Here is an 18,020-nt window from a genome sequence, read left to right on the forward strand (position 1 = left end):
CCTTAACCTCACAAACATTATGCAGCACACAGCAGGATGCTGTGACCATGGGAATAATATCGTTAGTTAGTTATCCATAAAGGCAGTGCCAGTGAGCTTTTAATCTGCCAAATGCACATTATATGGTCATTCTGCACCTCCTCAGCCTATTGTTGAAGCTCTCCTTGCTGCTGTCCAGGTTCCAGTGTAAGGCTTCATGATCCCTGGGAGTAAGGGGTATGCTGGGTCTCCCAGGATCACTATGGGCATTTCAACACCCCACATTGGAATCTTCTGGTTTGGAAAGTAAGTCCCTGCTTGCAGCTTTCTGTACAGGCCAGTATTCCTGAAGATGCCGTGTCATGCACCTTCCCTGACCACCCAGTGTGGATGTGAGTTAAATGACCCCGGTGATCCACAAGCACCTGCAATATCATAGAGAAGTACCCCTTTCTATTGAGGTACTTTGTCGCAAGATGGTCCTGGCCAAAATTGGGATATGCATGCCATCTATCACCCCACCATAGTTAGGGAATCCCATTGCTGCAAAGCAATCCACTATTTCACACACATTTCCAAGAGTCACAGTCCTTTGTAGCAGAATGTGATTTATGCCCTGCATACTTGTGTTAACGCAGCCCCAACAGTGGATTTCCCAACTCCAGATTGATTTGCGACTGACTGGTAGCAGTCTGCAATTGCCAGCTTCCACACAGCGATCACCAGGGCACTTCTCCACTGAGAGGTCAGCTCTCATTTGGGAGTTGTTGCACTGCAGGGCTGGGGCGAGCTCCGCACACAGTTCCAGGAAGTTGGCTTTCCGCATCTGAAAGTTCTGCAGCCATTGTTCATCATCCCAGACTTGAATAACGATGTGATCCCACCACTCTGTTTTTATTTCCCAAGCCCAAAAGCAATGGTCCATTGTGTACAGCTGCTCCATGAATGCCAAACGTAATCTGGTGTTCTTTCTTTCGCTGGCACACAGCAAGTCAGGCACCTCGGATTCCTGTTCAGATTGGGAGCTCATGATATATTACATGACTAGCCATAGAGAGCAGTGCAGGATCAATCCTTTCAGACAGAGATGGCAGGTGCACAGTAAACAGGGACTGTTGAAAAATGCCACAAAACACAGTTGGAAGTCCATGGAATGATGGGATGGAAAAAATCTGGATCATGGGATGTTGAGCCTGCACCCATGATGCACTGTGACTCACTCTGCCTTCCCACAAGCGATCATAATTTTACCGGTTTTTGATGGTCGGTGTAACTTGCATCGACAAAACTCTGTTGTGTAGACAAGACCTAAGAGTGCTTCATGAACATTAATGTTTGATCTTCATAACAACCTGCTAGGTTAAATAGTATTTTTGCATTTTACGCATAGGTACTGCAGCACAGATAGCTTAAAGCCAAAATTGTCAAACGTATTCACTGACTTTGGCTGCCCAACATGAGACACCAGAGGCCTGAGTTCTTTGTTAGTTTTTTGTTTTGTTATTTTAGTATTTGTATGCCACTTTATATGTTCAAAGCACAACTCCCAGTGACATCAGTTGCAGTTGTGAGTGCTCAGTCCTTCTACAAATCAGGAGCCATATTAGATATAGTGGTTTGCAATAAAAGTGGAAGGAGATGTTGTGTTAATTGGACCCCACAGAGGCCATAGAACTTCCCTAAAATAATTCTTTGAACTAGAACATATCTTTTAGAAAAACATCCAGTCTTGATTTAAGAATTGCCAGTGATGGAGAATCCATCACAATCCTTGGTAAACTGTTTCAAAAGTTAATTACACTCACTTTTAAAAATGTATGCCTTATTTCAAGTCTGAATTTGTCTAACTTCAGTTTTCAACCATTGGATCTTGTTCTACCTTTGTCTGTTAGAATGAAGAGCCAAAGGATCAAATTTTTGTTCACTTATAGACTGGGATCAAGTCACCCCTTCACCTTCTTTCTTAAGCTAAGCTAAATAGATTGAGCTCCTTGAGTCTATGACTATAAAACATGTTGTCTAGTCCTTTAATCATTTTCATGGCTCTTCTCTGAAACCTCTCTGATTTTTGAACATCCTTCTTGAATTGTGGACATAACAATTGTGGACATAGTATTCCTATAACAATCTCATCAGTGTAACAATCTCATGGGATGAAGAGAGAGGAAAGGGGGAAAAAGAGGGATAACTCATATTTTGCATAAAAATTGAACCATGTATTTGATATTGCTTTCATGGTGAAAATTTTGATATCATCTAAGATTGCAAAGCTCAATTTACCTGAACTATGAACAAATACTGATTCTCTGAGTATGCATATAGTTTATTTATGTGCTGAATTCTTCTATAGCTGACTCTACCACTCTGTGCTGAAAATTATTTAGCAAGAAGGCACTGAATCAGTGTCCCAGAAAATGTATGAGTCAGTTCTTGTAAATTACTTACAGTGGGGTGAGAAACAAAATTGAGTTCTGCACACTTGGATTAATAAACTCTTTCTTGATTGGTGTTGACTCCTTTCTCCATGCTTCAGTTAGGAGCTCAAATCTTCTGGAAAGATAAAAATAATTTTCCTTTGAAGTTGCTCCTCTTTGCTCTACGTTGTAGGCAACACTTTTCTTGTTTCTGTAGGTCTGTTCTGAGTAGAATCCTGGTGCCTTCACTTCTCTCTTCTGTGGATTTTTTTCTTAGTAAACTTTTTTTATAGCAGGTTTCAGAGTAACAGCCGTGTTAGTCTGTATTCGTAAAAAGAAAAGGAGTACTTGTGGCACCTTAGAGACTAACCAGTTTATTTGAGCATGAGCTTTCGTGAGCTACAGCTCACTTCATTGGATGCATAGCATATCGTGGAAACTGCAGAAGACAGAAGACAGAGGTCTTCTGCAGTTTCCACGATATGCTATGCACCCGATGAAGTGAGCTGTAGCTCACGAAAGCTCATGCTCAAATAAACTGGTTAGTCTCTAAGGTGCCACAAGTACTCCTTTTTTTTTTTTATAGCCTGTCTGTAGAAAGGTACTTCCTTGATATTTATATTTACACATAGGTACTCTCAGCTTCTCCTCCAGACACACACAAGTGTATAGGTCAAATTATGTTCTCTGTTACACAGGTGTAAATTTGGAGTAACTATATTAATTTAAATGGAGTTACTCTGGATTTACAAATCTGTAGATAAGAGCAGAATTTAGCTCATTGGGTTTCAGTCTTTGATTTTATTCAGTAAAACAGTGATGCTGGAGCGTTTGAAGCAAAACTGATTTTCTAAAGCCTCCATTTTTAGTTCATAAAACAAATATTACTTTTTCTACTGAATTCTTTATGTACACTTTGCTCCCTCACTTCCCACCCTGTATCCTTTAGGTACTCATCTACTATGTCAATTAAACAATCTTTTTCTATTATTCTATATGGTAGAAGAACAAGTGACTTTTTCTTTCCACTGAAGTGAGGATGCATTGTTTTTGCCCTTCCCCCCAAGGTTATAAATGTGAAAAGTATGGGAGATATGTCTCCATGGCTATATATGTTGTTGGTAAAATAGGAGATCTTTCTTGCTGTTGATACACACAAATGCATTATTGTTAAAATTGAAATATGATTAGTAGACATCTTTTCACCCACGTAAAATGTCTGCATTAAAAATTTTACATGCATGTGCAGTAAGAATGATACACAAGTAAAAATAAAGCCCTTAGACTTTACCAGCGATGTGCAATTTTAGTTTTATCCCACTTATGTGAGTCTTAAAATGCTTATTGACATATCTGTATAATTGCTTACTAACACAAGATAACAATATCGCTGAAACAAATAATGACTACAAGTTATTTATATGAAGAGCAAGGGGAAATCAATAAATTATTTAAAATCATTTGTTAACTGCCATGTCAAAAAGATAAATTATAGATGCAGTTTGGTAGTATCACTTGAGCCCAAACATGTGAATATACAAGTTATAAATATAGATCCTGCACTGGGTTGGTGGCTTGACAGTAGTGTATTACTTTGCTGTATGATCAAATTAAGACTGGAAGTATCTCTCAACTCTTGCTCCTGAAGTCTCTGAGCAATTTCAGGTCTCTTGTTTCCTAAATATCTGGAGAACAAGCAAGCCAGTAAAGATGCTTGTTGGGGAATGTATGAAATGCCTTGAGTTTAAGGACCCTTTTCTGGATACTTCCTAAAACAGCACTGGCCATAATGTTAGGAGGAGCTATATTTCCAGATCTTCCAAAGAGTGAAAAAATACTTCAGAAACCAAGAAGAAAAGTGGGATCTATTTAGGGAACTGCAAGGTAATGAGATTGTACAGAATGAGGAAGGTGAAACCCTGAAATTCCTTGACTAGACCTTTGAAGCATTAGAGAATCCCATCTGACCCGCATGCTGTATCATCTTTTCTTAAAACAAAAAAACTCTCCTTATTTAAACCCTCCCTAAGCCTGTAACAACTCCCAGAGGACGAGAAAATTAGGAACCAAATTGTGATTTGGAGTGTAACAATTTTGTGCTTGGTCTGCTTTTGGGTCCTCAAAACTACATTCAGATGCTTGGGTTCAAGCTCATGGTGGCTCCATAATTTAGCCCAAAGAAAAAGTGACACGATCAGTGTGCACTCTGTTCTAATGATCACGGATTGTATCCACATTAGAATCTTATTAAGTAATCAATGTGGCAGTAGAAACAGTATCTACGTAGGGGAGATGCCACTTGTAGATTAATATTAGCTTAATTTCTGAGCTTTGATTAAATGGAGCCATTTTCTTGTTTTTTTTCCTGTTGAATTACAGGGCTCATGTTTATAGAGATGCTGAACGCTGGCAGTTAATGTGAGTGTACTATAGGAGTAATAAATTATACTTTTCAAGTGGACAGCAAGATTTTTTTCCCGGCTGTAAAGTAGATTACCAACAACATTCATTCATTATTAGCTCCGTAGTCGTGATTTCAATAATTACAAAAAATTCTGGCCTTGGAAATAAGTGTTTGTTTTAAGTCAGTGGGAGGTGGATGTTCATATAGTAAATCATGCTACAATTTAGTCCTTTATTTGTGCCCCAACCATATTTTTGACCCTTATATATGTTCTCAAAATATGCAAACAGCACATGTTTGTTAAGAAAAGGATAGCTGAAGGCTCAGTACAGCAAAATTAGAATTAATAATTGTTGTTATTGTCATATATATCATATATAATACCATATTATCAAAGTATGCTAGGCATTGCGCAGAAAGAGTCTCTTCAATGGACAGTTCATAAACACACGAAAAGGGGTGGGAGAGGAAGGATCAGAGTGAGAGTAATATCATGTAGTTCTGCAGGAAAGCATTTATATCTATTTATGGTTTAATCAAATTAGGTGGATATTTTTGTGGATTTTTAAAATTCCCTTTTGGTGATACAGGAGAATTGAGGGGATTTTCGGAGGGATTAGAATGAAGTGTGGGGAATAGTTTGAAATACAGATTTGGGAAATGTGTTCTTTGCATAGGGCAAAATATAGAAAAAGAAAATAGGATGGCATCACTAAAGGATCAGAAGGGTTTTAGAGGTCCAATCCTAAAAGATACTGAGCATTGTGTTCCATTGAAATCAGTAAGAATTTCAGGTGGTGAGCATCTCCCAGGAATTGGACTGAGAAGAGCACATGCTGTGGGGCCAAGTTTCAAGTTGTGTTACAAACTTGAGGCACAGACCATGCTTGCTGAATAGATCCTTTTGTTGTGCAAATCTTCTGAGTCAATTACACTCAATTTTACAAACCTCGGCTAATATCTTTTTTCATTTAGTTTTGACATGCTGTAGTTCAACTTGCTGATCTTAACCAGTATTTCCTCTAATTCTTTTTTCCTATGAGAAGAATGAATTACTGCCAGAATTCAAGTTAAAAACCTATGAGCCTAGTCTCTCATTCCATTTGCTCCTTCAGTCACATATTTTCTTTTTTCCGTTTATTGACTAATTTCTCTCCTCATTTATATCATACCCATCATTTATCACTTTCTTTCCAAGACATACATTCTCTCCCTTTGATTTTCCCTCCCTCTCTCTCACTCTTCTTCTCCCCGGTACCCCACATTATCCTATTCCTCACTTTCATTGTACGATGGGTGATGGAGGTATCTCTCATTATATATACATATAATATATTTAATACTCTTCCAGCTCATAACATCAACTAAAAATAGGGTGTCCAGATAGCAAGGGTGAAAAACCGGGACGGGGGTGGTGGATAATTGTCACCTATATAAGACAAAGCCTCAAATATTGGGACTGTCCCTATAAAATCAGGACATCTGGTCACCCTAACTAAAAAGGCAAGTGATACCATGATGATTGGCACAGTAGAAACAGATTATAAAGGCGTTAAAGCAAGGGTAAGAAAAGCCTTTGGGGAAATAAGCAGTATTCAGCACTAATTGCTACTTTTCTTTGTCATCTTCATGACTGAAAAACAGGATTTCTTTTTGCAAAGCTCTTTACTTACTAGTGACTTACCTGATTTAATTTATTTTTGTTCTGAAAACTGTTCAACCAAAATTGCATACTAAACTCCAGGGAAGCATGTTATCATAGGTATAAAGCAACTGATGACAGTATACCATCTTCCCCCAAACAAACTGTTTTTGTGTTTATTGCTATTGGCACTCTTCACATCTTTATATGTTGGTTCACATCCTTTAACTTCTGTCATTTATTTTCTAGAATTGTATGAAATATCTGAAAGATGCTAATTGAATATGCTTATAAAAAAATCCAACTCGGCATGCTAAGAGAGATGCTTCTAGTCATCCACCGAACTTTATCACTTAAAAAAAAGTTACCCAGTTACCCAGCCTTAGTGTGTAAATTGTCATATAGTATCAGCTCCCTACTTTTATTACATTTTTTGGTACCTGATGATTTGAACATGGTGAATTTCTTTGAGTATGCAGAGGTTGCCATAGGAACTAAACCTTGAACTAAAAAAGTGAAGATACGAAGCATTACTAATTCTGAAGAAATTATGCTACTAATTGTGAAATGAAAAGAGGTGCACAGTTCCATTTATTTTTGAGAAGCATGTAATTTAAGCATGTCTAATGTAGTTTTGTAAGAAAGCCTACCATACAGTAGACAATAAATCAAACCAAAGAACAAAAAGGTGAAATCATCACAGTGTTTTTGCAGGAACAAGTTTTTCATTTTTCTAAAAACTCATAACATACTTAATTGTATTCTCCAAATTTAGCCTCCTTTCCCTCTTTAATACTTGTATTCAATTTCAAATATAATGACCTTGTAATGGATTTCCTTGCTCAAAACAAGCAGTATATTTTCTTTCTTTCTTTGTCAGATCATTTTCAATAATCAGGGACATTTTCTAGAACGAATTACAAAAATAAATAATAAAAAAGTTCCATGAACTTTTTTCAAATCCTGCAGACAGTTATTGCTTTCTGGTTTATATTTTTTAAGTAACCTACAACTTCTTAAAACAGTAGGGAGAGGTTTCTCTTAGAAAAGCAATACTGGGTGACTTTCTCTACACTGAAATTTTATTATGGGATATCAGCACAGATAATAATGAGGAGATACTGTCATTCAGGAATCCCAGGTTGGGCCATGTATTATATTCTGAGCTGTGCTTTTATAATAATTCTTGCTTTCCTAACAAAATCAAGTTTCCCTACAGCTTTAATATACAAATTTTTATTGCATACCTTTCCATCACCTTCCATGTGTTTGTTTATACAGTGCCTAGCGTAAGGGGGCACCATTCTGTTTGGGTTCAGTATAGGGTAGCTCTCAACTCCAGACTGAGGCAAAGTGGCAACAGGTCTCACTGGTGCTTTTTTAGTCTCGCTGCTGCAGAGCTGGGAGGAGCAAGCAGACTGCTTGAAGGTAAATGGAGTGGCTTTTTGGGGTGTGGAATTATTCTGTTGTGATATCAAGTAAGAGAGAGGTAATTCTTGTGTACCAAGCAAAATTCTTCCTTCACATTTTTCTTTAAGATGTAGTTCTCTTTTGAAGCCTTTCTTCACTGACCTCTCTAGAACTTGAAGGTGTTTTACAGCGGACAACAGCCCCAGTATTTTAACTTTAAGCAGGAAATCAAATGTGTCTCATTTTTGACAACCTGTCCCTTTCACCCTACGTTGGTAAGAACTCCATGCAGCTTTTCTCCTTCTGTGGCCTACTATGCTGCCTGCTGCTAGAGCAGGAGGATCAACAGCTTAACCACTCCATTTACCTTCAATCTTTGCTCCACTCCTCCTTTGCCCTCCTGCTGCTTTGCATGTCAGCACAATTGCTCTGAGAAGTGAGTTAGAGTTGAGAGGAGAAACCGGAGCAGAGGTAAAGATCAGTAAAGTTGTAACAATACACATGCATGAGATATGGAATAGAGACAGATTCTTCATGATGAGGGAAAGAGGATGAGGGGGAAAAATCTCAAATGGAGGCAGAAAGAGAGAGAGAACTTGAGAGCAAAAACTTTAAAAGATGGGGTAAGATGTTTTAGAGGAGGAAAAGAGAGGAATGATTCAGAACTGAAGGGGAGGAGAAATAGAGAAGTTTGCAGGGGGAGAAAATTAAAGCACCTGAAGACACTAAATGGGGAGCAGGCCTGTCACCTTTTCCCATCCTGAAAACACTGGAAAACGGAGCGGGCGTTTCTGAAGACTTCAAGGATACAAGAAATGAGGAGGCACCAAGGTTTGTTAGGAAGAGAGGTTAATTTCAAAGGCTTCAGAGAGGTGACATTCCAAAGGTGAAGATGAGCATACCAACTTGCCTCAAGGCTCCAACTGAAATTGGGGCACCATCATGATATGTTCTGTCCATATACTAATAAGAGACAGTCCTTTTCCTGAAGAGCTTACAATTTAAATTGCATGCAAAAAACAAAAAAACAAAAACAAAACAGAAACTGTTAAAAGAATGTTAGGGTTGCAAAGTCAATCACTTGCAAGCTAGGAAATACAATTAAAATTGATCGTGTAGACTGATTGGTGTATATGCATTGTAATAATCTTACCCATCATACCAGAAAAGAACATCTTAAGAACAAGCAGCCTTAGTTCAGCCAGTTCCTAACTTCTAAATGCTTGACTTTGCTACTTTAATATTCTTTTAAAGTAGTTTTATTAATTTAATTTCTAGGTGTATTAAAAAACAAATGGAAAGAACAAACATTCTATCCTATGGAAGCGCATTGACCACCCCTTCCCCATGTGGTTCTTCCATGACACCCAGCCAGCCGACTAGCTACAAAATCCCTGTTAGTAGCTATTCTCTACTTGCTTTACCTGTAAAGGATTTAAAAAGCCCATAGGTAAAAGAAAGGGAGTGGGCACCTGACCAAAAGAGCCAATGGGAGGACTAGAATTTTTTTAAATTGGGAAAAAACTTTCCCTATGTCTGTTTGTTGTTCTCCGGAGAGAGGGGACAGAGCTGGGCAGGGCTGGAGCTATGCAGTAAAAAGCTTTAAAACCAGGTATGAAAAAAGCATCAAATCATACCTCAAACCCCAGATATGTAAGTAAGTCAGGGAATGTCTAGAAAGACACGATTAGGGTTATTTCTTTTATTTCTTATTGGCTTGTGGATTCCTCTGTGCTAACCCCAGATGCTTTTGTTTTGCTTGTAACCTTTAAGCTGAACCTCAAGAGAGCTATCTTGATGCTTAATTTTTGTAATTGTTTTTTTTTTAAGATCTAGCAAAAAACCTAAGTTCCAGATGTATTTTCTTTTTGTTTGTTTGTTTTTTTTAATAAAATTTACCTTTTTTAAGAACAGGATTGGGTTTTTTGTGAATGTTGTTTAATTAGCTGGTGGCAACAGCTGATTTCCTTTGTTTTTCTTTCTCAGATCTTCCCCAGAGGAGGGGTGAAAGGGCTTGAGGGTATCCCACAGGAAGGAATTCCCAAGTCAGCCTTCCTGGGCTCCAAGGGGTTTTGCATTTGGGTGGTGACAGCATCTACCCATCCAAGGTCAGAGAGAAGCTGTGACCTTGGGAGTTTAATACCAGCCTGGAGTGACCAGTATTAATTTTTAGAATCCTTGCAGGCCCCCACCTTCTGCACTCGAAGTGCCAGAGTGGGGAATCAGCCTTGACAAATGCATATGTGCAAAGGGGCTGAATTAAGGTTGCACAAGCAGCCTTAATTCAGCCAGTTCCTAACTTCTGAATGCTTGACTTTGCTACCTGAATGTTCTTTTAAAGTAGTTTTTGTTAATGTAATTTCTAGCTGTATTAAAAAACAAATTGAAAGAATAAATATTCTGTCGTATGGAAGCATGTTGACCACCCCTCTCCCATGTGGTTCTTCCACAGAGCTGATGTAAATGTTGAATTGCACTGGGCCTAGTGCCGATCCCTCTGGAACCCCACTAGAAAACCTGGTGACTGGGCATCAAAGTGGCAGACGTACTTCAGTGTAGATAAGTGCAAAGTAATGCACATTGGAAAACATAATCCCCCATATGTATCACTCAAGAAAGAGATCTTGGAGTCTTCATGGATAGTTCTCTTAAAACATCTGCTCAGTGTGGTGCAGCAGTTAAAAAAGCTAACAGAATGTTAGGAACCATTAGGAAAGGGATAATAAAATAGAAAATATCATAATGCCACTATGTAAATCTGTGGTTTGCTCATCCTTTAAATACTACATGGAGTTTTGGTCACCCCATCTCAAAAAAGATACATTAGAATTGGGAAAGGTGCAGAGAAGAGCAACAAAAATTATTAGGGGGATGGAACAGCTTCCATTGAAGGAGAGATTACAAAGACTGGGATTGTGCATTTTAGAAAAGAGATGACTGGGAGATATGACAGAGGTCTAAAAATCATGAATGATGTGGAAAATATGAATAGGGAAATGTTATTTACTCCTTCACATAACCCATGAACCAGGGTTAATAGGCAGCATTTTTTTAAAACAAACAAAAGAAAGTATTACTTCACTAAATGCAGTCAACCTGTGGAACTCATTGCTATGGGATTTGAAGGCAAAAGGTATAAATGAGTTTAAAAAAGAATTAGATAAATTCATAGAGGATCGGTCCATCATTGGGTATTAGGCAAGATGGTCAGGGATGCAAACTCATGCTTTGTGTGTCCCTAAACCTCCAACTGCCAGAAGCATAAAACACTGGCCACTGTCAAAGACAGGATACAGGGCTAGATGGACCGTTAGTCTGATGCGGTATGGTCATTCTTATCTTCTTATATGTTGAATTTGGCTTTACACGCAATCTCTTTCTAAAAAATTGTATACTTACAAAGGTTTTTTTTCAAGGTGCCTTACTTTAGCTAGGCCAGCCAGCTGACATATTGCTCATTAATCATATCTATTAGCTAGAGAAGTTGAGTCTTTAAAACCCAACTGCCTACTCTCTCCACAGGGACTAGTTCTTGTTTTCAAAATGTGATGACATATGCTTCATACGCTGCTAATTAGCCCTTTCCCTTGAAAATTCATCCTGACATGTTTCAAGTACATTTTCCCCCTCATACTTGAGTATGGGATCATTAAATTATTAATTCTTTCATGAGCCATGTAGGATTCCCTGCATAATGCTACTTGTTTATATCTTAAAATATTTAATAATCCTGCATCTTATTCTAGACACTAACGTTACTTGTATTTCTCCTGAAGAATTCTGTTCTTAAAGTTGAATAGATTATATTATGATACAGTAGAGAGCTACAGTAGAGATTAATGTTTTTAGTATGCATTAGTATTGCAGTAGTGCCTAAAGGCCCCAATCAGAATTGGAGCCTAGTCATGTTGGGCACTGTACAAACACATGGAAAGACACGCACAATCCCTGCTCTGAAGAGTTTACATTCTGATTTAAGACAAAACTTGACACCTTTGACAAGCTAGAGGAAAAAGCTCAAGAGTAAAATAAGTTCACAGGTGTACATACTCTAGCTATGTGCACAACTTGAGAGTTCTGAAGCATATAACTTGCTGGTTGGTTGGTTTTTTGTGTTTTTTTTTTAATTTTGCCTGTGACCTACCAATCACTAGTTGGCTGATTTATTGGCGACAAAAGTGGGTCTTCACTTGGAGAAGAAGTGAAATGCTAATTATTCCAGGGAAGACATTCCATGAGTAAAGGGAGGTATGGATGTAAACTTTACATAGTTACATCATAGATAATGTTCACTACATTGATTACTAACAAAAATAGATGCCAGTACCAACAACATGCCGGCAATATTTCAGTTACAATTCTTTGTGAATTATTTTATATTATTTAATGGAGATTGATCTGGATAGTGGTATATAGTCAGTTAGTGTCATGCCTTCCTTTCTTCCAATTTAGCTTACAGAATATTGATTTCATTTTAGTTAGGAAGAGCAAGTTTATGGTGATTTGAGTATTTTTCTTAATTTCTCATATAAGCAGTTCCATAATCCAGATATTTACACTCTTGTGAGTTTAACTACTGGGTGAAAATCGTGAATTTCACTCTAAATGTAACATTTGCTAGATAATTGTCAGGGTTCCCTCCCCACTCTGAACTCTAGGAAACAGACGTGGGGACCCACGTGAAAGACCCCCTAAGCTTATTTCTACCAGCTTAGGATAAAACTTCCCCAAGGCACAAACTTTTTGCCCTTGGAGGGTACGCTGCCACCACCAAGTGGTTTAACAAAGAATCAGGGAAAGGACCACTTGGAGTTCCTATTCCCCCAAAATATCCCCCCAGCCCTTACTCCCCCTTTCCTGGGGAGGCTTGGGAATAATATCCTAACCAATTGGTTACAAAGTGATCACAGACCCAAACCCCTGGGTCTTAGGACAATAGAGAAATCAGTCAGGCTCTTAAAAGAAACATAACTTTATTAGAAAGAAAAAAGGTAAAAGAAGCACCTCTGTAAAATTAGAAGGGAAGCTAATCTCTCAGGGCAATCAGATTTAAAACACAGAGGATTTCCCTCTGGGCAAAAACTTTAAAGTTACATAAAGAAAACTAGGCATACCTTCCTCTCAGCTCAGAGAAAATCACAAGCCAAAACAAAAAGTAAACTAACGCATTTCCTTGCTAGTACTTACTAATTCTAATGGAGTTGGATTGCTTGCATTCTTGATTTCTCTCCGGCAAGCACACAGAACAGACGGACAAAAGCCTTTCTCCACCCCCCTAGATTTGAAAGTATCCCTTTATTGGTCCTTTTGGTCAGGGGCCAGGCAGGTTACCTGAGCTTCTTAACCCTTTACAGGAAAAAGGATATTGTGCCTCTGGCCAGGAGGGATTTTATAGTACTGTATACAGGAAGGTTGTTACCCTTCCCTTTATATTTATGACAATAATGATGGGTATATCGAGTGTTGTGCTAAGCAACTTTTTATTGTGAGCCAAGATATAGTCTGTCTGGTACTCCCAAGCAGGGAAGTTATGGGGCAAAAAGCAACCTTTTACTCCCTTGTGCCAACAATCTGCATTGTGACCAGCACTTCAGGGAGGAGAGAAGCTTCCATCTGGCTGCTAATTCCTTCTTCCATGTGGGTAGGTAAGGAGTGTATAGGGTCTTGGCACTCCCACCCACCCAGTGAGCGAGACAGCACACAAGGGGATCTTTGCTTCTCCCTTCTGGAGTGAAAGAGGGACTGGGAAGCAGATTATGGTTGAGTCACTTTTCTGGTCTGATCCTGGGGAAAAGACTTGCCCCAGAGCTTGGGGAAAAGTTCGTAATTTATTTCTTAAAAGTATCTTAAATCAAGAAAAGAGCTATCTTTTTATAATTATTCTTTCCCCCCAAATATTGAAATGCTCTTCCATTCAGTACATTCTTGTTTAGGCTATAAGATGGTCACAGAAGGATTTAAACAACAATTATAGATCAATTATAAAAGCATAACAATTTTAAGAAAAGTCTGAGGGAGGCTGAGGGAACTGGGGATGTTTAGTCTTCAGAAGAGAAGAATGAGGGGGGATTTGATAGCTGCTTTCAACTACCTGAAAGGGGGTTCCAAAGAGGATGGCTCTAGACTGTTCTCAGTGGTAGCAGATGACAGAACAAGGAGTAATGGTCTCAAGTTGCAGTGGGGGAGATTTAGGTTGGATATTAGGAAAAACTTTTTCACTAGGAGGGTGGTGAAACACTGGAATGCGTTACCTAGGGAGGTGTGGAATCTCCTTCCCTAGAAGTTTTTAAGGTCAGGCTTGACAAAGCCCTGGCTGGGATGATTTAGTCGGGGATCGGTCCTGCTTTGAGCAGGGGTTGGACTAGATGACCTCCTGTGGTCCCTTCCAACCCTGATATTCTATGATTCTGTGATTCTTGCATCTGTTGGGGAGACAGCGGGAGACTGATTTATATGCCACCAGGAATGGCTACTTCTTCATTTCAGAAATAAACTCTGAAAGTATTTTTGTAAAGCAGTGGTGTGAGTACATTGCAAGTGATTTCATATTATTGCCTTTTTTTTTTTAGTGGTCTTAAAAGAAAGGCTCTCTGTGTTTATAGTTCTTCTGAGCTGAGAGTAGTGATAAAATTCACTGGTTTTTATTGCACATTGTTTATTATAAAAAACCCCAATTTGATTAAAAATTATCACATTTATGAACTTATGTGTTCACTTTTATGAATTCTGTAAAGAAAACTCATTTTAAAATATCAGTTATAAAAGGAAATAGAAAACAATGAATATTTGGAAACAAGCACTTGACAAACATAAACCTTGCATTCCTAGAATATTTCCCCTCGTATTATTATTTTCATCTCCTTTTGGTCCTTTAATGTTGAGTGTACCTATGGTGACCAGATGTTCCGATTTTATAGGGACAGTCCTGATTTTTGGGTCTTTTTCTTACATAGGCTACTATTATCCCCCATCCCGATTTTTCACATTTGCTGTCTGGTCACCCTAACTGTACCGCATATGTTCTTATAGTCATATAAACTCTTGTACACTTGACATAAACCGTTGTCTGTTGAACAAATTATAAACTATAGAGTAGGAGAAAGTATACTGTTGGTATCAATGGACAGTGACTAATGAATGCCAAAGCAAAAACAGAACCAAAACAGCTATTTCTCTTTCTGATTTTTTCATGTAAATGATTTTAAAAAGGTTTGCCATCCGCTCTTGTTTTAATTTTGCAACATCAATCATAAATTATATTTCGGCTCATATGTAAAAAAAAGAAAAATTTAGCTCCCAGAATATTCTGTTTTTCCTATGTAATTAACACTCCATTCACAGTTGTGTATGTCAATCAAAACCCTGCCTTCTTTCCTTTAACACTTCCTTGATACTTTGTTTAGACTATTCTAAGTGTCATCCTCAATACAACCTAAATACGTACAAACAGGAACATGGACATGCTTTAAAGAAATCGACAGTATGTTGGTCCTAATAACTCAGAGGGGCTATTTAAAAAGATGATCCATTATATAGTTATTTTGTATTTAGGCCATCATATTTCTGATTACATTCTTTGGGGATACATTTGATTACTATTTTTCAAATAAAAGTGGTAAACATTAGTCTATATTTACAGTTGTAAAGTAGAGATAAGCCCAAACAAAACTACAGATCCCTACGCTCCTGAGCTTTCAGGAAGTATGGAACCAGATTGGAACTAATTCCCTAACCTCACTCTGTCAAAAGAAAACTTTCAGGTCCAAACACTTTTGAAATTTGAGGAAAGTTTTAGATCTGGACCCAAATCCAAATGCTGCTTCTCAGGCCCATCTCTATATATCATTTATCATGTATTTAAATAACCTATTCAGTTATGTGATACTCTAGCAATGTCAATTTGTGACAATCATTCAGTGTCTACAAGGATTTTCATTTTTAAATTTTTTGAACATTTTCGGAATAATGTTCCTATGTTGCTCCTGCAAAAAACCACATTTGTATGTACCCACACAAAATGGCGTGCACACATAAAATATTTTCTAGCTAAGTCAGGTACTTACAAATAAATTGGATGCATCTGTAAATTGTTAACTTATACCTTTTTGCATGTATAGTTACCCCATATCCGGGGCAAAAGTGGGTTTTATGGCTACAAGTGTGTGTTTTTTGCCATAGCAACTTGACATTAGTTGTCAGCAGTTATTGTGTCTAAAAAATGCTACAAATTTAAATTTTACAATCAAGATTTAAGCTTGTAAGTTATTTAATTTTTAGGCTATGTGTCAAAAACAGAATTTCTGCATTTGTTTACTCAGAGCCTGCCCTCTGTCTATTGAAGTCAGTAGAAATATTCTCACTGACTTGGATCAGGCCTTAGTTAGGTATTTGTGTGATTGGCATTTACAGGCACAAATGCATGTTTTGTACACAGAGGTAGTAACTACATAATCGGGGAGCATTTTTGAAAATCAAATGCTGTATCCCCTCTCACCCCTCACCTTCCAGAAATCGACATAGCCTTTGTAAGACACAGGAATGTACACACTCTAAAAAACTTCTGTTTGGTTAACTTCTTCCTCAATTTCTCCTATGCATCCCCATTGATTTTGAGGCAGCATTTGGCTAAATTATTGCAGGTGTATGTACAGAATGCAAGGAAAGGCATTGGTGGCCTTAGTTTTTGAACTTCAGTGAATTAAATAACAACTCTGAGCCTTTTTCTGCCTTCCTATATGCCTGCAGTAACCTTGCTGAAGTCACTGAAAGGTGGATGTGTATCAGAAAGCAGCATATGGTTCTTTGTGTTTCAGAATAAAAAGTTACCAATAATTAGAACATATAGATTTATTGGGTTTTGTATTAAAAATAGGTAAAATACTGAGGTTAGCTAGTGTCTATTGGAAATAGAAAAAAAATTCACTGTTAAGTTTTGGTTTTATGGATAAATATTATTGTAATTCATACTGGTCTTAATACTCATTCACAGCTTACAATGCAATGGCTCCAGCTCTTAAATGTATACTGAGAAAAATACTTGAAACATAACTAAACTCTTTCCATATAAAGGATTAATAATAGAAAATTTACACTATTGCCCTTCTACATTCATAGCGTAAATCTTAATGGTTCTAAGGGAGTTTAGTGTACACTGAAAGCATGACAAGAATAACACATCAAAGTGAGATTAATCTTAATGGGTCATTGACATGATTTCAGTTTCAACCACAACACTTAGCTTGTGAGTAACATAGGACTATGGGGAAAAAACCTCAAAACTATCTCAAAGTAAATGTTATCAGTTTGACATAAATCAACAAAGGTTTTCCTCTCAATCAGCCATAAAGAAACCTTTGATTATAAGCTAAGTAATAGTGTGTTAGCCTAACAATTCAAGACCATATGTGAAATACATAAACTTTGAAATGATACCAGTAGACATATGACTGCTCAAAGATTTTAGTCCATTCTCTTCCGGTCTTGGATTCCTGTGTAACTGCTTAGCTCTTGAAATTGAGGTTTAGCTGTTTGTGAATCTGAGTAGGTGACAAATGACTTAAGTAATGGAGATCAATAAGTAAGACACACTTGTTTCAGTTCACTAGTGACACAGCTGAAAATCAGCTTTGAGAAATAGGGTGCTGGCCATGTTCAATTAGTTATTTTCAACCTGTACAATTATTATATGGCTTATGGTGACAGCTGCATTATAGTTTTACATCCTAGACCATTGAACAATCAAATAACATATAATTTATTTGGACATTGTCAAGATGATAGGTTTGTTATATGTTACTTCCCTATCACTATGCTTTCACTCTTGAAACCTAGCTGGAAAAATGTACTAGTAAAAAATTATTGTGATGCAAATACATTGTTTCCCAAAGTTATTAAGAACTTTTCTAAGGCAATACATTCTTATTGATGCTGCAATAAGTAGTACAAGGTATTTCTGCTTTGGGTAGCTTTTGATCTTTTTGTTAATAAACAGTACAATCAGTCTTGCTTTTACACAGATTATTTTATTGCAAATCAATCCTCTGATGCAATATTTATGAATGTCTGTTTTTTGTTGTTGTTGTTTCCAGGGAAGGCGAGGTAAACCAGGACTCCCTGGTAAACCAGGATCACAAGGACCTCCGGTGAGTAACCAGCAAGGAAAGTGGGACAT

General features: G+C 37.6%; 1 protein-coding gene across 7 annotated transcripts in view; it reads left to right on the plus strand.

Moving 5' to 3' along the window:
- COL19A1 (collagen type XIX alpha 1 chain) overlaps positions 1-18,020 on the plus strand; it is a 316,775-nt gene that overhangs the window by 183,809 nt on the left and 114,946 nt on the right. For all 7 annotated transcript variants that reach the window (XM_037894282.2, XM_043542458.1, XM_043542459.1 and 4 more), the window contains one exon: positions 17,938-17,991. In XM_037894282.2, the coding sequence (XP_037750210.1) occupies positions 17,938-17,991 (54 nt within the window). The remainder of the gene's footprint in view (positions 1-17,937; positions 17,992-18,020) is intronic.

Source organism: Chelonia mydas, chromosome 3 (assembly GCF_015237465.2).
Source record: "Chelonia mydas isolate rCheMyd1 chromosome 3, rCheMyd1.pri.v2, whole genome shotgun sequence".
Lineage (NCBI taxonomy): Eukaryota > Metazoa > Chordata > Testudines > Cheloniidae > Chelonia > Chelonia mydas.